Raw genomic sequence first — 23,778 nt, forward strand, 5'->3', positions numbered from 1 at the left:
CACGGTGGGAACCACACACACAGAGATCATTCGTTCACCTACTCTGCGTCTCACAAAGACATGGAGGTTGGAAACAAAAATCTCAAATTTGAACTCATCAGACCAAAGCACAGATTTCCACTGGTCTAATGTCCATTGCTCGTGTTTATTGGCCCAAGCTATTCTCTTCTTATTATTGTTGTCCTTTAGTAGTGGTTTCTTTGCAGCAATTCGAACATGAAGGTCTGATTCGGGCAGTCTCCTCTGAACAGCTGATGTTGAGATGTGTCTGTTACTTGAACTCCGTGAAGCAGTTATTTGGGCTGCAATTTCTGAGGCTGGTAACTCTAAATTAACTTATCCTCCGCAGCAGAGGTCACTCTGGGACTTCCTTTCCTGTGGCGGTGCCTATGAGAGCCAGTTTCATCATAGCACTAGATTGTTTTTGTGACTGCACTTGAAGAAACTTTAAAAGTTATTGAAATGTTCCGTATTGACTGACCTAAAGCAATGATGGACTATTGTTTCTCTCTGCTTATTTGAGCTGTTCTTGACATAATATGGACTTGGTCGTTTACCAAATAGGGCTATATTCTGCATACCACCCCTCCCTTGTCACAACACAACTGATTGTCTCAAACACATTAAGAAGGAAATAAATTCCACAAATGAACTTTTAAGAAGGCACACGTGTTAAGAACTACCCATCCCGGATACGGGTTTGAATTCGACAACATACGGTGTTCGCCACAAATAGTCATATTAAACATTCCTGAAAATACAAGTGTCTCACATGCTTCAAAAGCCTAGAATCTTGCTAATCCAACTGCGTTGTCATGTTTAAAAAATAATTTATTGCGAAAGAATATGCTGCGATTATCTGAGCAGACCCCCATATCAAACTACTTATTTAACCAGCACTTGCATAACAAATTCACAGATTGCATTGAAATAAATCGTTTACCTTTGAAGATCTTGCTCTGGTTGCAATCCCAAGGCTCATTGTTACACAATGAATGGTCTTTTGTTCGGTTAAATCCCTTTAACGAAACATTTTGTGAACGCTTATCTCGTTGAATTTCCTGTCATTCATTTTCGAAGTAACATCCAACGTAAATAGACAGACTTTCCCTGACTTTATCCAGTCATGTTTGGTTTCCTTGCAATCAACTGTTTGTTTGTAACACAACCAAACTTGATGGGTCATTTTGCGGGACATATTGACCCGGAAAAAACGATTGGAAGACAACAAGTGAGGAGCCCATTGTGCACCAATTATATGACCACTGTCTCGTTGATTGACTCCATTTTAACCCAATGACCACTGATCTTCTTGAAATCTAGCTGGGTAGATAGCCAATGAGCAGAGGTAAAATGCAGTACCACATGGTTCTTTGTTGAAAGACAAATCAACACATTGAATGCTGGCGTAAGGACCATTCTTTCGCCATTGCAAATTGAACCATGAAGGAGCGAAGCTTATTACGCACAGACGTTTTTCAGTGACTTGCATCTTCAGCTGTTTATTTATCAAACATCATGGCGAATAAGTCAAAGAAAGCTAATTCTAAGACTAGATATACGAATGTAGAAACCATTTTAGAGGAGATTGATCGTGAAAGTGAGACAGATCTGATTTTTGAAGACTATTAGCTCCCATAGTTTTGATTCTGAAACTGAGGAATATTTTTTAAAAACTTTTTTGGACTGGTAAGTTGCTCTCATGCTAATGCCGTTGTTTGAAATTAATATAAAATATTATTTGTGATTGTTTTTACATTTTATTTGCAATATATAAAGACGTAATGAAATTGGTAAAGTACATGTTAGCTAGTCATTGTGAGTGAGGGTCTGTTTGTTTGTATGAGAACGACCATGGCCTATGTCTGTGTGTGTATATATAGATATAGATATATAAAAATGGTATGGTGTAGAATGTGTAGAATGCAAACCCATACATCTCAACACAGCCAGCATGCTTCCTCCAATCAGTCTACATTAGAGGGAGCATGGTCTACCAGCTGCTGCTCCACCCCACGGCCCTATTTGAGGCAGGCCCACAACAATGGCCAAAGTGTAATGGAACAGCACTTTATGTTCCATGTACTCTATATGTATGTTTATTATACCTGTTGATACAGGGCTCATATGTGAAACTATTCTAACTTAACATTTTCTTTCACAGTGGCACTGACTCTGACTGGGAGCCCCCATTGCCAACTTGTCCATCCTCCTCTGAAGCTGGTTCATCTAGCTGTACCCCTGCTGCATCTGGCTCCACACCTCCCAGGCCATCTAGAGGTGTGAAGGCACTGACAAAGAAGCGGAGGAGGGGAAGTGTGCCACCCGCTAACAGAGGGTCAGAAGGGCGTTGGCACACCGTCCTAGAAGATGATGTGGAGCCACCCCAACCAACTTTTAGGCCGAAAAGGAAGCCAGGACCTCAGGTGAACCCGACCGCAACTTACACCCCCCTTCAGCTTTTTCAGCTGTTTTTCACACAATCTGTTGTAGATTCGCTCGTTTGTAACACAAATAAGAATGGGGAGAAGAAGCAAGCAGGCAAAAAGGTAGCATGGAAGCCCATATCCATGTCAGACCTTTTCTGCTACCTTTCACTGGTCATCTACATGGGGCTGGTGAGGCTGAAAAGCCTGAAGGACTACTGGAAATGTCATCTCTCTACCAACTGTCTTTCCCCATGACTGTTATGTCCTGCAAAAGGTTTCTGGTTCTCTCACAGGCGCTTCATATCAGTGACCCAAAGGTTGATGAAGAGAATGAGAAGAAGAGGCACAGCAACGTTTGATAGACTGTGCAAAATCAAACCTCTCTACCACAGCATTGTTGAGGCCTGCAAGAGGTACTTTCAGCCAGCCCAGAACGTGTCAATCGATGAGAGGATGGTAGCCTCAAAGGCCAGAATTGGCCTCAAACAATACATGAGAAACAAACCAACCAATTGGGGTTACAAGCTGTTTGTGTTGGCTGATTCTGTGTGTGCCTACACATGCAATTTCTTTGTCTATGAGGGGAAGAACAGTTTTGCTACCGGTAAGGGACTCAGCTATGACTCTGTAATGGAGTTATTGGATTTTCAATTGCTAGGGAAGGGCTACAAACTGTTTGTGGATAACTTCTACACAAGCCCTACTCTGTTTGCAGACCTAAGGAAGCTGGATGTGCGGGCTTGTGGCACCATTCGTACCAACAGGGTGGGCTTTCCGAAGACAAAGGTGAACGACATGCCTAAGCGGGCTGAGCGGGGGACTACGCAATGGATCTGTGAAGATGGCCTGCTTTTTGTAAAGTGGATGGATACCAGAGAGGTGGTGGTGTGCACAACAATCCACAAGTCCTTCAATGGGGATCATGTTGTCAGGCGTGTGAAGGACGGTGCCGGGGCATGGACCACCAAAAATGTCCCCATTCCAACTGCAGTAAAGGACTACAACAAGAGCATGGGAGGTGTGGACCTGTCAGATGGGCAAATAGGCTATTACAATGTTCTACATAAGACAATGAAATGGTACAAGACCTTCTTCTATCATTTCATCGACATTGCTGTGGTGAATGCATTCATCCTACACAAGGAAATGGCTAAGAGCTGTGGAAAGCCCTTCCTCTCACAGAAAGCCTTCAGAGAGCAGCTCAACAAGGAGCTTGCTGGCTACAGCACCACTGCATCAAGCCCTGTCCCTTCTGCTCCTGCCACAAATATATTTGTGCAGGCATGGATGTGCCTTCACAGTCTCAAAGAAAACCATTAGTAAACACATTACGGCGTCATGGATTAAAATCCTGCAGAGCACGCAAGGTCCGCCTGCTCAAGCCAGCGCATGTCCAGGCCCGTCTAAAGTTTGCCAAAGACTACAGGGCCAAAAGGGCACAGCATGGAGGCGTTGCTGTGTTGTTTGCAAGATGAAGTCTCCCATCACATGCACCACATGCTCAGTGACCCTCTGCTTTACATCAGAAAGAGACTGCTATGGCATCTGGCATCAGCAGCAGAATAGTCTAAAGTTTTGGCAAAGTTGATGGGGTTATATGGCAAAGTGGGTGGGGGATAGGGTCAGTATGTTATATCTGGAGTACTTTTCCTGTCTTATCCGGTATCTTGTGTGAATTTAAGTCTCTCTTTCTCTCGGAGGACCTGAGCCCTTGGACCATGCTTCAGGACTACCTGCCACGATGACTCCTTGCTGTCCCCAGTTCACCCGGCCTTGCTGCTGTTCCAGTTTCAACTGTTCTGCCTGCGGCTATGGAACCCTAAACTGTTCATTTTTACTCTTGAGGTGCTGTCCTGTTGCACCCTCTACAACCACTGCACCCTCTACAACCACATCTCCACCCGGCACAGCCAGAAGAGGACTGGCCACCCCTCAGCCCGGTTCCTCTAGGTTTTTTCCTTTCTAGGGAGTTTTTCCTAGCCTCCGTGCTTCTACACCTGCATTGCTTGCTGTTTGGGGTTTTAGGCTGGGGCTATATAAATAGATTTGATTTGATAGAGGACTGAGGGTCTTCCAAATATTGAAAGTGTGTAAATAGTTACCCATGTTATTTTGTAAATGTATATTTTTTTTCATATATTTTTTAATCAATAATTATTTTTTCCCCTATTTGGGGGGGGGGGGGGGGGGGGGGGGGGGGGGGGGGGGAGTTTTGGAAGTTATCATTCTGAAACTTTGCACAAGTACTGGTGCCCTCATATTTTTCACTGACATTGTCCCCATCTTCCTATCTGAATGTTTGTTTTATCTTGTTCATTTTAAAGATGATACAAAAATAAAACGGATGGTTTATTTCATTGCATTATCTAAACCAGATCTATTGTGTTATATTCTCCTACATTCAATTCACATTTACACAACCTTCAGAGTGTTTTCTTTCAAATGGTACCACGAATATGCATATCCTTGGTTCTGTGCCTGAGCTACAGGCTGTTAGATTTGGGTATGTCTTCAGGCGGAAATTGCACAAAGTAGGGGGGTAGTTCTAAGAGGTTTTGAAATACATTCAAGGTGACTAACTCATGAAGCTGGTTGAGAGAAATCTCAAGAGTGTGCAAAGCTGTCATCAATGCAAAGGGTGGCTACTCCATCTTCACTATTATTCTACAATGTAGGAAATCGTACAAATAAAGAAAAACCCTTGAATGAGTAGGTGTGTCGAAACCTTTGACTGGTACTGTATATCTCCATTACGGGGGAGCTAAGAGAGAAATACAACTGTGGTTTACTGCATCCAGTCTCTCCTGACTTCCTTTCTGGAAGCACTCCTTTAAAAAGCCATCCTTTCCTCTCCCTCTCTCACTTTCTACCAGTTTTGTTCAACATATTTACTGCTGTGCCTCGTCTTCCCCATTCCATTTTCCCTCAATTCCGGCTAGTCTAACATCCCGCAAAGGCGGAGCATGCGTGTGTATTTGATTGAGTGATGTCGTTCCTAGTCCGCCCGCAGCTCTCCCAGCGAGTGATGGCTGTATTAACAGACAGCTAATATAACTTAAGCGAGAGTGAAAGAGAAGAGACCGGCAACGACAGAAGACACTTAGAGCCGTGGAGGGTGGTGAACTAGCCAAGCCTCCAGTCTGACCTGAACAGGGCCATCTCTATGCCATGTAAGATGCTGTCTGTCAGATGCATGAATAGAGGAGCAAGCTTAAGTGAAGAGGAAATTCTGCAACTCTCGGAGGACAGTGAGAGAAGATAAGAAATGCTGTAGCCTTGGGGCGGAAAAGTGTTGGTTTAACAAAAAAATAAGCATTTTTAGTAACTTCCACTGTTCTTAATTTTTTTTAACTGGATTTCTTTCCTACTGAGAGATGGCAATACCGCAGACAGTCTAGTACAGGTCCTTTACACTGACTAAGGAAATATTTACCAAGAATTGAAAAGGGCCTATATAAACTCAGCAAAAAAGGAAACTGCCCTTTTTCAGGACCCTGTCTTTCAAAGATAAAAATCGTAAAAATCCAAATAACTTCACAGATCTTCATTGTAAAGGGTTTAAACACTGTTTCCCATGCTTGTTCAATGAACCATAAACAATTAATGAACATGTACCTGTGGAACGGTCGTTAAGACACTAACAGCTTACAGACAGTAGGCAATTAAGGTCACATTTATGAAAACTTAGGACACTAAAGAGGCCTTTCTAAGGACTCTGAAAAACACCAAAAGAAAGGTGCCCAGCGTCCCTGCTCATCCGCGTAAACGTGCCTTAGGCATGCTGCAAGGAGGCATGAGGACTGCAGATGAGGTCAGGGCAAGAAATTACAATGTCCATACTGTGAGACGTCTAAGACAGCGCTACAGGGAGACAGGACGGACAGCTGATTGTCCTCGCAGTGGCAGACCACGTGTGACCACATCTGCACAGGATCGGTACATCCGAACATCACATCTGCGGGACAGGTACAGGATGGCAACAACAACTGCCCGAGTTACACCAGGAACACACAATCCCTCCATCAGTGCTCAGACTGTCCGCAATAGGTTGAGAGAGGCTGGACTGAGGGCTTGTAGGCCTGTTGTAAGGCAGGTCTTCACCAGACATCACCGGCAACAAAGTCGCCTATGGGCACAAACCCACCGTCGCTGGACCAGACAGGACTGGCAAAAAGTGCTCTTCACTGACGAGTTGCGGTTTTGTCTCACCAGGGGTGATGGTTGGATTCGCGTTTATCGTCGAAGGAATGAGCGTTACACCGAGCCCTGTACTCTGGAGCGGGATCGATTTGGAGATGGAGGGTCCATCATGGTGTGGGGCAGTGTGTCACAGCATCATCGGACTGAGCTTGTTGTCATTGCAGGCAATCTCAACACTGTGCGTTACAGGGAAGACATCCTCCTCCCTCATGTGGGACTCCTCCCGCAGCTGGTAGCCACACCAGATACTGACTGCTACTTTTGATTTTGACCCCCCCTTTGTTCAGGGACACATTATAAAATTTCTGTTAGTCAAATGTCTGTGGAACTTGTTCAGTTTATGTCTCAGTTGTTGAATCTTGTTATGTTCATACAAATATTTACACATGTTAAGTTTGCTGAAAATAAACGCAGTTGACAGTCAGAGGACGTTTATTTTTTTGCTGAGTTTATTTCTTTGGTGGATCAATTCACTTCAATTATATAATAATATATGCCATTTTACAGATATTTGTATCCAAAGTGATTTCCAGTAGTGGTTTTATACATAATTTTCTGGTATGGTGGCCCCAGCGGGAATTGAAACCAAGACCCTGAAGTTGCAAGGGGCATTCCAACTGAGCCACATGGCCATTTAGGGGCATTCCAACTGAGCCACATGGCCATTTAGGGGCATTCCAACTGAGCCACATGGCCATTTAGGGTTGGCGCCCCCCCTTGGGTTGTGCCATGGCGGAGATCTTTGTGGGCTCTGCTCGGCCTTGCCTCAGGATGGTAAGTTGGTGGTTGAAGATATCCCTCTAATGGTGTGGGGGCTGTGCTTTGGCAAAGTGGGTGGGGTTATATCCTGCCTGTTTGGCCCCGTCCGGGGGTATCATTGGATGGGGCCACAGTGTCTCCTGACCCCTCCTGTCTCAGCCTCCAGTATTTATGCTGCAGTAGTTTATGTGTCGGGGGGGCTAGGGTCAGTCTTATACCTGGAATATTCCTCCTGTCTTATCTGGTGCTGTGTGAATTTAAGTATGCTCTCTCTAATTCTCTCTTTCTATCTCTCTCTCGGAGGACCTGAGCCCTAGGACCATGCCTCAGGACTACCTGGCATGATGACTCCTTGCTGTCCCCAGTCCACCTGGCCGTGCTGCTGCTCCAGTTTCAACTGTTCTGCCTGCAGCTATGGAACCCTGACCTGTTCACCGGACGTGCTACCTGTCCCAGACCTGCTGTTTTCAACTCTCTAGAGACAGCAGATACTCCTAATGATCGGCTATGAAAAGACACTTGACATTTACTCCTGAGGTGCCGACTTGTTGCACCCTCGACAACTACTTTATGAACATTTGAACATCTTGGCCATGTTCTGTTATAATCTCCACCTGGAACAGCCAGAAGAGGACTGGCCACCCCTCATAGCCTGGTTCATCTCTAGGTTTCTTCCTAAGTTTTGGCCTTTCTAGGGAGTTTTTCCTAGCCACAGTGTTTCTACACCTGCATTGCTTGCAGTTTGGGGTTTTAGGCTGGGTTTCTGTACAGCACTTTGAGATATAGCTGATGTAAGAAGGGCTATATAAATACATTTGATTTAGGGGCATTCCAACTGAGCCACATGACCATTTAGGGGCATTCCAACTGTGCCACATGGCCATTTAGGAGCATTCCAATTGAGCCACATGGCCATATAGGGGCATTCCAATTGAGCCACATGGCCATTCCAATTGAGCCACATGGCTATTTAGGGGCATTACTAAAAAGGAATTAGGTCAAGTAAAATAAGATGTTCTTTAACATGTGGTGACACCCCATCCCGTGAACGGGACCGTTGTCATCATCTGACACTAATTAGCATAACACAACGGACATAAATCTTCCTAGAAAATCTTCCTATTCATGAAAATCACAAGTGAAATATATTGCAACACAGCTTAGCCTTTTGTTAATTGGCTTTACAGCCAACGCTAGACAAGCATTTGTGTACGTTTATCATAGCCTAGCATAGCATTTGCCTTGCTAGCAGCAGGCAACCTCGTCACGGAAATCAGAAAAGCAATCAAATTAAATAGTTTACCTTTGATGAACTTCGGATGTTTTCACTCACGAGACTCCCAGGTAGACAGCCAAAGTTCATTTTTCCCAAAATATTATTTTTGTAGGCGAAATAGCTCCATTTGTTCTTCACATTTGGCTGAGAAATCGCCCAGAAATTGAGGTCACCATAACGCCAAAAATATTCCAAAGTAGCTCCATAATATCGATTGGAGTAATGGCTACCTCTGTATTTTACATGAGAATCTCTCTCGGAGACACCATGTGACCACTTACGCAATGTGGCCGCCTACGGCTATTCTTCAACAGAAATGCGTAAAACTACGTCACAATGCTGTAGACACCTTGGGGAATACGTAGAAAGCGTAAGCTCGTTGATGGTACATTCACAGCTGAATAGGGAGTCATTGGAACGCAGGACTTTCAAAACCTGGGGCACTTCCGGATTGGATTTTTCTCAGGCTTTCGCCTGCAACATCAGTTCTGTTATACTCACAGACAATATCTTTACAGTTTTGGAAACAGTGTTTTCTATCCAAAGCTGTCAATTATATGCATATTCTAGCATCTTTTCCTGACAAAATATCCCGTTTAAAACGGGAACGTTTTTTCCCCCAAAAATGAAAATACTGCCCCCTAACACCAAGAGGTTAATATATGAAGTGCAGCCAGTGAGAGCAGCAGTAGCTAGCTACCTTGTTTAGCCTCCAGCTCCTCCAGGGTGAGAGTGGGTCTCTTCTCCTCGGGGGTCGCAGGGACCGCTCTGACCACCATCTCCGCCCCCTCCAGCAGGGCCTCCAGACCCTCTTCGCCCAGCAACTTGTCCGGGTCATCATCTGAGTCGTCGTCCAGCCGTACACGGTTTTTCTCCAGCGGGAGCATGTCATTCTCTTTGGCTTTGATGGCGAAGCAGATCGGCGCAAAGGGCACTGGGAAGAAAGGCGGAGGTGGGAGAGGGGGTGGGGGTGTTTGGTTAAAGCTGGAGGTCATTTAAGACAAAAAAATGTGCCTGAGTCACTCATTTTACCATAAACCATTAATCTTCCGCAGGCAGGCAGGCAGACAGAGAGAGAGACAGGGAGAGAGAATCATTGAGCTGGGGGTTAACCGTCATTACCATGGGCCAAAGACATGAACCTCAGCCACCCCGCTTTTTGAGCAGCCTGCAGCCACCTAATCATTTAGTCCATTTTCTAGCTGACTGTTCTAAAGGAAACCACACAAACACACACACACACACTCCGCAAAACACAAGCATACCACCCCAACCACCTCTACTGTCTACTCATCAACAAAGGCCTCAGCATTCCCACTCACCAAACAAACAATTAAGCAGGAAGAAAAAAAACAAGCATCCTCAGACAGTTTAATTATCAGAGCGGGCAGGCCGGGCTGTGACGACTGGGACTGTGTCAAGGTCAGCCTCTAAATGCTGTAGTGTGTGTACAAGTCTTACCTTTAATTGGCTTGCCTTCATTCAGCTGTTTGTCAGAGGGACAGTTACCAACGCCGCCACTGTCTGCCTCCCCCTCCGCTGGGCCCAGGCCGTCTGAAGAGCCACGCTACAGAGAGGACAGAGAATACAGTTATTTTAAGAACAAAGCGCGTGGGGTTGTTCTGAGAACGAGAAATTAGAACATACCAGACTACTAGGCTATTTAAAGCTCATCAATTAGTGAAGTGAAAATGATTTAGAACTTACAAGGGCAGTGCTTTTTATTTTATAGGAAAGTATTGTGTGCTTAGGCTAAGTGATGTCAGCATGCTATATGCAAAGCTTTGTTTGGGATTGGGTTTAAAAGTTAACAGTCAAAAATAGATGTGAGTGAGGCACAGTGAGGGTTGGTTGCTGGCTGAACGGTAACGGAAAGCTCATTTCACAGTACAGAGGGCCGACCACTCCTCTGCCGCTCTCCCTCTGTCGTCATGGTCCTCATTGGAATGCTCTGTCCGCTCTGTGCACCGTTCACCATAAGACACTGACAGAGAGGTTTAATCATTGCAACATGCAGTGGTGGAGGGACCAGGGGACAGCCACTTCCACAAGGCCAATTCCGTGTGGGAGAACAAATGCCTCAGGTCTCCTTTTCTGAGTGCAGTCTCTGAACATGGACCATACCAGCTCAGTAGGGACATAGGAGGAAAGGGACTAGCCTGAGCACCAGATCAGAGACCATGTTGTATGTTAACAAATAGTAATCACTAGCTTGCTAGTAGGTATACGAGAGAGTCTGGACACCAGGCTAGCCGTTAGAGACAAACAAGAAAACAACACGTGGGCCGTTTCCTCTCGTTTCTCCCTACATGAGGATGGACTCATAATCCCACTTCATACAGTGGGGCAAAAAAGTATTTAGTCAGCCACCAATTGTGCAAGTTGAGGTTGTGGACATTTCAAGGTCCTGGAGTGGCCTAGCCAGTCTCCAGATCTCAACCCCATAGAAAATCTTTGGAGGGAGTTGAAAGTCTGTGTTGCCCAGCAACAGCCCCAAAACATCACTGCTCTAGAGGAGATCTGAATGGAGCAATGGGACAAAATACCAGCAACAGTGTGTGAAAACCTTGTGAAGACTTACAGAAAACATTTGACCTCTGTCATTGCCAACAAAGGGTATATAACAAAGTATTGAGATAAACTTTTGTTATTGACCAAATACTTATTTTCCACCATAATTTGCAAATAAATTCATAAAAAATCCTACAATGTGATTTTGTCTGTCATAGTTGAAGTGTACCTATGATGAAAATTACAGGCCTCATCTTTTTAAGTGGGAGAACTTGCACAATTGGTGGCCGACTAAATACATTTTTGCCCCACTGTATGTATGCATGATGCCATGATTGGTGGGCAACATGTCTGACAAAGCTGCCTTTGCAGCTGACTGTTTAGGCCTCAATTACCTGGGTTTCTCAGGGAGAGAGAGAAAGGCAGACTGAGGAGAGAATAAGGGAAGAGAGTGATAGAAGTGTGTGTGAGTGAATGCGGGGTGAAGGGAGAGAGAGAGAAAGAGGGTGGAGGGAGAGCGAGAAATAAGGCAGATAGGTAGTTCTGTGTCGCTAATGGAAGTTTTTCAATATTTTACAGTTCTATTAAGGAAGTGTGGCAGCGAGCTCTTCAGCCGTGGCCCTCTGGAATGAGAGATCAGGGGACCGTTAGTCTGGCTAAGGAATCTGCCTCCATGAAGATGAGCATCTTTGATGGGGGAGAAAGAGGATGAAACATGGGTCCTGGGCAGAAATAGTGGCGCAGCGGCGTCACTACAGATCTAGGTTCGATCCCAGGATGTGTTGCAGCCGGCTGTGCCCGGGAGACCCATGAGGCAGTGGCACAATTGGCCCAGTGACGTCCGGGTTAGGGGAGGGTTTGGCCGGCCGGGATGTCCTTGTCCCATCGCGCTCCAGTGACTCGTGGCGGGCCGGGCGCATGCACGCTGACGTCGGTCACAAGTTGTAAAGTGTTTCCTCCGACACATTGGTGCAGCTGGGTTGAGCAAGCAGTGAGGCTTGGCAGGGTCGTGTTTTGGAGGACGCATGGGTATCGACATTCGCCTCTCTCTCTCATATGAGAGTTGCAGCGATCAGACAAGACTGCAACTACCAATTGGATATCACTAAATTTGGGAGAAAAAAGTACAACAAAAAACTGTGTAAATATACACTGCTCAAAAAATAAAGGGAACACTAAAATAACATCCTAGATCTGAATGAATGAAATATTCTTATTAAATACTTCATTCTTTACGTATTTTGTTGTCAGCACATTCAACTCACACAAAAATGAATCAATGGAAATCAAATTTATCAACCCATGGAGGTCTGGATTTGGAGTCACATTCAAATTTAAAGTGGAAAACCACACTACAGGCTGAACCAACTTTGATGTAATGTCCTCCACGTGCCTGTATGACCTCCCTACAACGCCTGGGCATGCTCCTGATGAGGTGGCGGATGGTCTCCTGAGGGATCTCCTCCCAGACCTGGACTAAAGCATCCGCCAACTCCTGGACAGTCTGTTGGTGGATGGAGCGAAACATGATGTCCCAGATGTGCTCAATTGGATTCAGGTCTGGGGAACGGTCGGGCCAGTCCATAGCATCAATGCCTTCCTCTTGCAGGAACTGCTGACACACTCCAGCCACATAAGGTCTGGCATAGTCTTGCATTAGGAATCCAGGGCCAACCGCACCAGCATATGGTCTCACAAGGGGTCTGAGGATTTAATCTCGGTACCTAATGGCAGTCAGGCTACCTCAGGCGAGGTAGAGGTAAAATAAAAGCCACCCCACACCATGACTGACCCATCGCCAAACCGGTCATACTGGAGGATGTTGCAGTCAGCAGAACGTTCTCCACGGCGTCTCCAGACTGTCACGTCTGTCACATGTGCTCAGTGTGATCCTGCTTTCATCTGTGAAGAGCACAGGCCGCCAGTGGCGAATTTGCCAATCTTGGTGTTCTCTGGCAAATGCCAAGCATCCTGCACGGTGTTGGGCTGTAAGCACAACCCCCACCTGTGGACGTCGGGCCCTCATACCACCCTCATGGAGTCTGTTTCTGACCGTTTGAGCAGACACATGCACATTTGTGGCCTGATGGAGGTCATTTTGCAGGGCTCCGGCAGTGCTCCTCCTGCTCCTGCTTGCACAAAGGCGGAGGTAGCGGTCCTGCTGCTGGGTTGTTGCCCTCCTACGGCCTCCTCCACGTCTCCTGATGTACTGGCCTGTCTCCTGGTAGCGCCTCCATGCGTTGGACACTACGCTGACAGACACAGCAAACCTTCTTGCCACAGCTCGCATTGATGTGCCATCCTGGATGAGCTGCACTACCTGAGCCACTTGTGTGGGTTGTAGACTCAGTCTCATGCTACCACTAGAGTGAAAGCACCGCCAGCATTCAAAAGTGACCAAAACATCAGCCAGGAAGCATAGGAACTGAGAAGTGGTCTGTGGTCACCACCTGCAGAACCACTCCTTTATTGGGGGGTGCCTTGCTAATTGCCTATAATTTCCACCTGTTGTCTATTCCATTTGCACAACAGCATGTGAAATGTATTGTCAATCAGTGTTGCTTCCTAAGTGGACAGTTTGATTTCACAGAAGTGTGATTGACTTGGAGTTACATTGTGTTGTTTAAGTGTTCCCTTTATTTTTTTGAGCAGTGTATATATAAACATATATAAAATTTGAAATAACATATCCTTATTTCTTACAATAGGGATGTTTAAATCTATGCTATACTTTTACCAACAGTGTGTGTGGATTGAAAGAAAGTATGCCCCACTTTCAATCAATATTTTCCATTCTGAGTATTAACCGAAACTGAGATGTTTATAGAGTTAGTTGTCCCACCTAGCTACAGTTGAAGTCAGATGTTTACATACACCTTAGCCAAACACATTTAAATTCAATTTTTCACAATTCCTGACATTTAATCCTAGTAAAAATACAGTTTTATATCAGTTAGGATCACCACTATTTTAAGAATGTGAAATGTCAGAATAATAGTAGAGTGATTTAATTCAGCTTTTATTTCTTTCATCACATTCCCAGTGGGTCCGAAGTTTACATACACTCAATTAGTATTTGGTAGCACTGCCTTTAAAATTGTTTAACTTGGGTCAAACGTTTCAGGTAGCCTTCCACAAGCTTCCCACAATAAATTCGGTGAATTTTGGCCCATTCCTCCTGACAGAGCTGGTGTAACAGAGTCAGGTTTGTAGGCCACCTTACTCGCGCACACTTTTTCAGTTCTGCACACAAGTTTTCTACAGGATTGAGGACAGGGCTTCGTGATGGCCACTCCAATACCTAGACTTTGTTGTCCTTAAGCCATCTTGACACAAATTTGGAAGTATGCTTGGGGTCATTGTCCCTTTTGAAGACCCATTTGCGACCAAGCTTTAACTTCCTGACTAATGTCTTGAGATGTTGCTTCAATATATCCACATCATTTTCCTGCCTCATGATGCAATCTATTTTGTGAAGTGCCCCAGTCCCTCCCGCAGCAAAGCACCGCCACAACATGATGCTGCCACCCCCGTGCTTCACGGTTGGGATGGTGTTTTTCGGCTTGCAAGCCTCCCCCTTTTTCCTCCAAACATAACAATGGTCATTATGGCCAAACAGTTCTATTTTTGTTTCATCAGACCAGAGGACATTTCTCCAAAAAGTATATTCTTTGTCCCTATGTGCAGTTGCAAACCGTAGTCTGGCTTTTTTGGGCGGTTTTGGAGCAGTGGCTTCTTCCTTGCTGAGTGGCCTTTCAGGTTACATCGATATAGGACTCGTTTTACTGTGGATATAGATACTTTTGTACCCGTTTCCTCCAGCATCTTCACAGGGTCCTTTGCTGTTATTCTGGTATTGATTTGCACTTTTCGCACCAAAGTATGTTCTTCTCCAGGAGACAGAACGCGTCTCCATCCTGAGCAGTATTTTGGCTGCGTGGTCCCATGGTGTTTATACTTGCATACTATTGCTTGTACAGATGAACGTGTTACCTTCAGGTGTTTGGAAATTGCTCTCAAGGATGAACCAGACTTGTGGTCTACAATTTTTTTTCTGAGGTCTTGGCTGATTTCTTTTGATTCTCCCATGATGTCAAGCAAAGAGGCACTGACTTTGAAGGTAGGCCTTGAAATACATCCACACATCCAATTGACTCAAATTATGTCAATTAGCCTATCAGAAGCTTCTAAAGCCATGACATCATTTTCTGGAATTTTCCAAGCTGTTTAAAGGCACAGTCAACTTAGTGTATGTAAACTTCTGACCCACTGGAATTGTGATTGATTATTTATCTTAAAATTCACTGTCTGTAAACAATTGTTGGAAAAATTACTTGTGTCTTGCACAAAGTAGATGTCCTAACTGACTTGCCAAAACTATAGTTTTTTAACAAGAAATTTGTGGAGTGGTTGAAAAACGAGTTTTAATGACTCCAACCTAAGTGTATGTAAACTTCCAACTTCAACTGTATTTAATACAGTATAATTCAGTTTCAAGCATCAATAAGTTTCATATCTCATCAGACTGTTGGTACAGATATGACCATCATCTCTACATGCATGGATGCAGTCATTTCGAATAAGCCTTCTGCTATATGTTCCTCTGGGGTATGATTTCATACGCTATATATTCTCTTTGTCTGTAGCATCCTGTTCATGATACTGCCCTGGCATCATCGGTTTCCTCTTTAAACAGTCTTCTCCGTCTCTCAAATACAGAGCATTCGTAACGTATTCAGACCCCTTGACACTTCCACATTTTGTTATGTTACAGAATTATTTTAAAATGTATATATTTTTTTCCATCAATCTACACAACACCCATAATGACACAGCAAAAACAGGTTCAGAATTTTTGCAAATGTATAAAAATAAAGGGGAAAAAGGATATCTCAAATTTAAATATTCAGACGCTACAAGAATGGCACACCTGTATTTGGGGAGTTCCTCCCATTCTTCTCTGCAAATTGATGAGGATTTTTGTGTGTGTGTACTGCACTGGGTGGATGGTTTGTAGGCGAGAAAAGAGATGGACTTGAGTGGTTGCCTTCAGGGGATTGTGAGTACAGCCCCAACCGGACTTAGGTTTTTGTAGCAGGTAAGGAGAGCATTTTAGCTAACCCTAACCTTAACCTAATACTCTTAACCTGCGACAAAGAAGTCACTTCCAGTCATAGCTGTATTCCACCTAGTCAAAACAGTCCATTGCTTAGCAGTGAAAAGCAACCTGTCATGGATAGATAACTGAAAAGATATCTCTAGCAATACAGCTACCGAAAGTGCTCTTTGACCCTCATCCCAATATGTTGCTGATAGAGCAGAATAAAGTAGTGCAGCAAGCCGCTGGAGAGGCTGAGAAAAACCTCATAGGAAGCATTTCAGATGTTTTTAGGAGGAAATTGTCGATACAGTTAGTTGTAATAGCACAGTGGTTTTAACAAGTGACGCAAAGCATTTTACAACGTCCTGAATGGAAAACCACTAAAAACAACCCGGTAGCAATGGAAGATTAGCATGACTACCCAGAACAGAGTACAATGGAGAGGAGTCGTTGATGGCCTATGCTTCCTGAGGAAGTAAGTAAGTACAGTCTTAACTTCCCCCTGTCACACCTCGCTATAGACCAAAACAAAGGGAAAGCAGTCTCTTTCAATAATGGATGTCCTCAATCTCACCCCACTTTATTAAGAGGGGTCTGATGTGATGAAAAGAGAAAACTATTATTAAAAACAGAGAAATGTCATCACAGTGTCTAAGAGAGGAGGAGCTACTACCTCAACTTAGGAACTGGGACAGTCACCAAAAAAAGAGGAAGAGAAGCGAGAAATAACTGAACCACTCGCGTTCAAGGACGCGGAGGTGAACCCCCTCATCTCAGCGCTTCAAAGCCTCTCTCAGGTACCGGCGGAGCGGAGTCACACAGCCGCAGGCACAAATCAAGAACAATGGCTTCTGCCAGGTGGCTAACTGAGCTTTTAAGTCAGGCGGGCGGACGGCTTAAGGAAGGTGATGAATCTACCTCCGTCACTCGAGGAGAGATAGGGGGGTAAGGGGAAAGAGTAGGGAGGGAGAGAAGGAGTTGGAATAATTCTCACTGCTGTGGATCATAACCTTTACAGTATGAAAGGATGCAGAAGAGGACAGGAGTAGAGTGGAGGAGAGGAAAGAGCAGGATAGAGTCTGGAGGAGGGTAAAGGCACTACTCACTTTACTGGAAGAGTCGATTCAGAAAGGCAGCTTGAACGTGCCTTAGAATTTGACAAAACAGTAGTGGGGGGAAATGTTGAATATTGTTGGAGTCAGCGATCCGCTGCTGCTCTACCCACCAGTCTGTTACTGTGGGGCCTTTGATGGAGGCTGGAGCTGCTGGAGGGTGTGGAGAGACAGGCAGGGACAGAGGCAGCCATGCAATGTGGTTGGCCCTGGAGTGAAGGACCACTGCCAGAGAGTGGACATCCAAGCAACCCAGAACGGAGGAATCAAAGTCAGGCCTGCATCCCGAGCAGCTGGTGGAAAGGGGAGGGACTGCTACAGCCAAAAGCCAAGACTCAGGATTGACACAGCATGAGTAGCCTGAAAAAGGCCCTAAACTGCACACATCATTGGTGCTGCATCATGATCTAAATCTAGGGCTAACCTAAAGCATTTCAAAACACTCCTCTGGTGGGCAGAGAGATGCTGCTTCTGGACACACACACACACACAAACACTTACTATACATCACACTCCAACACGTACCCTCCTTCACACACACATCATTGGTGCTGCATCATGAAAGTGTTTGTGTGAAGGAGGGCATGTGTTGGAGTGTGATGTATGGTAGGTGTGTGTGTGTGTCCAGATGCTGCATCTCTCTGCCCACCAGGAGTGTTTTGAAATGCTTTAGGTTAGCCCTAGCTTTAAAGTGAAGTCCACACACACAGAATACATGATCAACTCTCCAACTATCTGCTCATCAATTCAGGAATGATGCACAACCAAAAAAAAGGTGCAATAAAAAAGTGACTGAAAGTGTGTTTAAAATGCTCCCATCTAAAATGTGTTTCGCAGTGTAGAACAAGACTTTGAGGACAAGCTACAATAAGCCACAATAATGTTAATAGTTTTCAGCAGGAACCAGCTGAAGCCCCAGCAGCCAAGCTGTCTCTGGAGAGATACTCAACAGAACCACATCGCTCTCCCTCTCTGCTCCCGCTCTCTCTAAAGCCCTGACACATGGAGCCTACTGTTGCTTAGGCTCACAAGCCACCATCATCTCGTAATCATCCCTGCAGCGAACCATTCATGTAAACTCGCAAGATCAAGGTGGCTCGCAATGCAAACTGTAGCTAGTTCAAAAATAGCTCCCTGCAGCTCTATTCACCATTTCCTGGTTGCTAAAATTCTAATAGTTTGCCTAATTTCAGTTTGTGACAAGAAGTCATTGCGTAGAGAATCATTGTACCATCTAAACTGTGAAATATTGTTTTCATAATCAAAAACACTGTATATTCAGCTGTTTTAAGTTGGTGTACAAAACCAAAAGTAAAATAAGCAAAAACAACTCTTCAAAATAGAAGGCATAGAAATAACACAGAACAGATCTACTACTTCTTAGACTTGCTTTCAACGGGAATGAAAGATCTATAACTCACATTTCTATGTGAATTTGGACAGGTGGCCCAAAAAGTTACAATTGCCTCAAAATGCTTAATATAAAACGGATGACACTAGATTCGTTATCCATTTCATGCCCTGCCTCCAGTTCACTTACAGATATCTGAGCAAGAGAACCTCATTGAAATTGTAACAAGCGGTTCTGTGAAAAGTGAATTTAATCAGAAGTCACTGCCAGATTTCTGGCCTAGGCAAACTGCGCAGTGAAGACACTGATGCCCTTTGCAACCACGTACCGATGTGAGAGTGGATTCTCGGCCCTCACTAGCATGAAAACTAAATACAGGCAAAGACTGTGTGTGGAAAATGATTTAAGACTGAGATTCTCTCCAATACAGCCCAAGTTACAGTTGAAGCCAGATGTTTACATACACTTAGGTTGGAGTCATTAAAACTAGAGGTCGGCCGATAATGATTTTTCCATGCCGATACCGATACCGATTATTGGAGGACCAAAAAAAGCTGATACCAATTAATTGTCCCATTTAATTTATTTATTTGTAATAATGACAATTACAACAATACTGAATTAACATTTATTTTAACTTAATATAATACATCAATAAAATAAATTTAGCCTCAAATAAATAATGAAACATGTTCAATTTGGATTAAATAATGCAAAAACAAAGTGTTGGAGAAGAAAGTAAAAGTGCAATATGTGCCATGTAAGAAAGCTAACGTTTAAGTTCCTTGCTCAGAACATATGAAAGCTGATGGTTCCATTTAACATGTGTCTTCAATATTCCCAGGTAAGAAGTTTTAGGTTGTAGTTATTATAGGAATTCTAGGACTCTCTCTCTATACCATTTGTATTTCAATAGACAAATCATTACAAACAGTAACCAGCCAAGTAGAAGAGTTGCACAAGTCAGAAATAGAGATAAAATTAATCCCTTTCACTCAGAAGACATTCATTTACTCAAATGTTCCTTTTGTTCGATAAAGTCTCTTTATATCCAAAAACCTCAGTTTTGTTAGCGTGTTTTCTTCAGTAACTCACAGGCTCAAACGCAGTCAAAACAGACAGACAAAAAAAAAATCCTAATTGTATCCGTAAAGTTCATAGAAACAAGCCAAACGATGTTTATATTCAATCCTCAGGTTGTTTTTTGCCTAAATAATAAAAATATTTCAACCGTACAATAAAGTCGTCAATATAAAAGTTAAACAAGAAAAGGCAGTCATTTTTCAGAAAACAAGCCTGAAACAATTTCTAAAGACTGTTGACATCTAGTGGAAGGCATAGGAACTGCAAGTTGAGTCTTAAGTCAATGGATACTGTAATGGCATTGAATAGAAAACTACAACAAACAAAGAAAATCCTACTTCCTGAATGGATTTTTCTCGGTTTTCCGCCTGCCAAATCAGTTCTGTAATACTCAGACACTATTTTAACAATTTTGGAAACTTTAGAGTGTTTTCTATCCAAATCTACCAGTTATATGCATATCATATCTTCTGGGCCCGAGGAGCAGGCAGTTTAATTTGGGCATGCTTTTTATCCAAAATTCCAAATGCTGTCCCCTACCCTAGAGAAGTTAACTAGTGGTTATGATTGATTGACTGATTGTTATTTATAAGATAAGTTTAATGCTAGCTAGCAACTTACCTTGGCTTACTGCATTCGCGTAACAGGCAGTATCCTCGTGGAGTGCAATGTGATCAGGTAGTTAGAGCGTTGGACTAGTTAACTGTAAGGTTGCAAGATTGAATCCCCCGAGCTGACAAGGTAAAAATCTGTCGTCGTGCCCCTGAACGAGGCAGTTAACCCACCGTTCCTAGGCCGTCATTGAAAATAAGAATGTGCTCTTAACTGACTCCTAGTTAAATAAAGATTAAATAAAGGTGTAACAAAAAACAAAACAGTAAAATCGGTGTCCAAAATTAACGATTTCCGATGGTTATGAAAACTTGAAATAGGCCCTAATTAATCGTCCATTCCGATTAAATCGGTCGACCTCTAATTAAAACTTCTTGTTAACAAACTATAGTTTTGGCAAGTCGGTTAACGACATTGGGCATGACACAAGTAATTTTTCCAACAATTGTTTTCAGACATATTATTTCACTTAACATTCACTGTATCACAATTCAAGTGGGTCAGAAGTTTACATACACTAAGTTGACAGTGCCTTTTAAACAGCTTGGAAAGTTCCAGAAAATGATGTCATGGCTTTAGAAGCAGGTACATCGACATAACGTGAAAGGCCGCTCATCAAGGAAGAAGCCACTGCTCCAAAACCGCCATAAAAAAATCCAGACTACGGTTTGCAACTGCACATGGGGACAAAGATCGTACTTTTTGGAGAAATGTCCTCTGTCCACTAATGAAACAAAAATAGAACTGTTTGGCCATAATTACCATTGTTATGTTTGGAGGAAAAAGGGGGAGGCTTGCAAGTCAAAGAACTTCATCCCAACCGTGAAACACGGGGGTGATTTGCTGCAGGATCGACTGGTACATTTCACAAAATAGATGGCATCATGAGGCAGGAAAATTATGTGGATATATTGAAGCAACATCTCAAGACATCAATCAGGAAGTTACTTCCAAAGTTGCGGCAAAATGGCTTAAGGACAACAAAGTCAAGGTATTGGAGTGGCCATCACAAAGCCCTGACCTCAAGCCTATAGACAATTTGTGGGCAGAACTGAATAAGCATGTGCGAGCAAGGAGGCCTACAAACCTGACTCAGTTACACCAGCTCTGCCAGGAGGAATGGGCCAAAATTCCCCCAACTCTATGTGGGAAGCTCGTGGAAGACCACCCGAAACATTTGACCCAAGTTAAACAATTTAAAGCAATGCTACCAAATAGTAATTGAGTGTATGTAAACTTCTGACCACTGAGAATGTGATGAAATAAATAAAAGATGAAATAGATCTCTCTACTATTATTCTAACATTTCACATTCTTAAAATAAAGTGGTGATCCTAACTGACCTAAGACAGGGAATTTTTACTAAGATTTAAATGTCAGGAATTGTGAAAAATGCATTTGGCTAAGGTGTATGTAAACTTCTGACTTCAACTGTAGCTAGGTGGGACAACTACATACAGTATCATAAGATATTAAACATTTAAAAAAGTAGCTATCAGCAAATCAAAAAGTCACGTGCGACTGTTAGTTCAGATGTTTTCGGGAAGTTGGTCAGAGACTCTGCTGTCCTAGGTTCCACCATTGGGGTGCCAGGACAGAGAAGAGTGGACTGGGCTGAGCGGGAGCTGCCCTCATGCAAGGGTGAGAGGACCAAGAGACCAGAGGTGGCAGAACGGAATGCTCGGGTTGGGGTGTAGGGTTTGAGCATAGCCTGAAAACACATTCTCCACTGCCAAGGAGATTCAAGATTTCTTTGATAAGCACATCAAGCACAACACACAGGGGAAGAGCTGATAGATCTAGGCTAACCCCAATTTGACTGGCTCAATATTCAGCTATGCTATACATACACAGCCTAAACTATGTCTGTGATGCTGTCCCAGTGTGAGGGAGGAAGCCGTGGTGAGAAATCTCACAGTATTAACTTTGCTGTGCGTTCCAGGTTACTCTTTTCTTTGGCTGGAGGAAACTGTGCAGACACGGTGATCTGAGCTATCTTATTGGCCAGCGGTAGGCCCATGACTGCATGGCCAAGCATACCTCCAACTCAATCATCAAGTTTGCAGACGACACAACAGTAGTAGGCTTGATTACAAACAACAATAAGACCACCTACAGGGAGGAGGTGAGAGTTCTGGGAGTGTGGTGGCAGGAAAATAACCGCTCACTCAACGTCAACAAAACATAGCAGAGGGAACACACATCGAGGAACTTGAAGCTTTCCACCTTCTCCACATGAATGGGACTGCAGTGGAGAAGGTGGAAAGATTCAAGTTCCTCGACGTACACATCACTGACAAACTGAAATGGTCCACCCACACACACAGTGTGGTGAAGAAAGAGCAATCAGCGCCTCTTCAGCCTCAGTCAGCTTAACACCTAAAAAATGTGGCTTAACACCTAAAACCCTCACAAACTTTAACAAAGGCAAAATTGAGAGCATCCTGCTGGGCTGTATCACCGCCTGGTACGGCAACTGTACCGCCCACAACCGCAAAGCTCTCCAGCCATTGGTGCAGTCTGCCCAATGCATTACCCTCCTGGACACCTACAGCACCTGATGCCATAGGAAGGCCAAAAAGATCATCAAGGACATCGAGCCAATGTCTGTTCACCCTGCGATCATCCAGAAGGCGAGGTCAGTACAGATGCATCAAAGCTGGGACTTAGAGTCTGAAAAACAGCTTCTATCTCAAGGCCATCAGACTGCTAAACAGCCATCACTAGCACATCAGAGGCTGCTGCCTATAGACATAGATTAGAAATCACTGGCCATTTTAATAATGTTCCGTATCTAGCATTACTAATCTCATATGTATAAACTGCACTCCACACTATTCTACGATATCCTAGTCACTTTTAAATTGTGTTTACATATTGCATCACCCATCTCATATGTATATACTGTATTCTATACTACACCACTGACTGTTAAACAGCCATCTCCAGCACATCAGAGGCTGCTGCCTATAGACATAGATTAGGAATCACTGGCCACTGTAAGGAAATTAAACACAAGCCAGTTTAATAATGTCTACATATCTTGCATTACTCATCTCATATGTTCAAATTGTACTCTATACTATTCTACGGTATCTTAGTGACTTTAATTGGGTGATGCAATATTTACACACATCTCATATGTATATACTGTATTCTATACTATGCCACTGTATCTTAGTCCAATGCCGCTCTGACATATGTATATATTCTTAATCCATTCCTTACTTAGATTTACATGTATTTTGTGAAACTGTTGGATATTACTTGTTAGATACTACTGCACTGTCGGAGCTAGAAGCACAAGCATTTCACTACACCCGCAATAACATCTGCTAAACATG

General features: G+C 43.8%; 1 protein-coding gene across 2 annotated transcripts in view; it reads right to left on the bottom strand.

Moving 5' to 3' along the window:
- LOC109873666 (splicing factor, suppressor of white-apricot homolog) overlaps positions 1 to 23,778 on the bottom strand; it is a 136,424-nt gene that overhangs the window by 56,539 nt on the left and 56,107 nt on the right. For both annotated transcript variants that reach the window (XM_020465317.2, XM_020465316.2), the window contains exons 11-12: positions 10,126 to 10,231; positions 9,365 to 9,598 (exon numbers count right to left, since the gene is read on the bottom strand). In XM_020465317.2, the coding sequence (XP_020320906.1) occupies positions 9,365 to 9,598; positions 10,126 to 10,231 (340 nt within the window). The remainder of the gene's footprint in view (positions 1 to 9,364; positions 9,599 to 10,125; positions 10,232 to 23,778) is intronic.

Source organism: Oncorhynchus kisutch, linkage group LG29 (genome assembly GCF_002021735.2).
Source record: "Oncorhynchus kisutch isolate 150728-3 linkage group LG29, Okis_V2, whole genome shotgun sequence".
NCBI classification, from domain to species: Eukaryota; Metazoa; Chordata; class Actinopteri; order Salmoniformes; family Salmonidae; genus Oncorhynchus; species Oncorhynchus kisutch.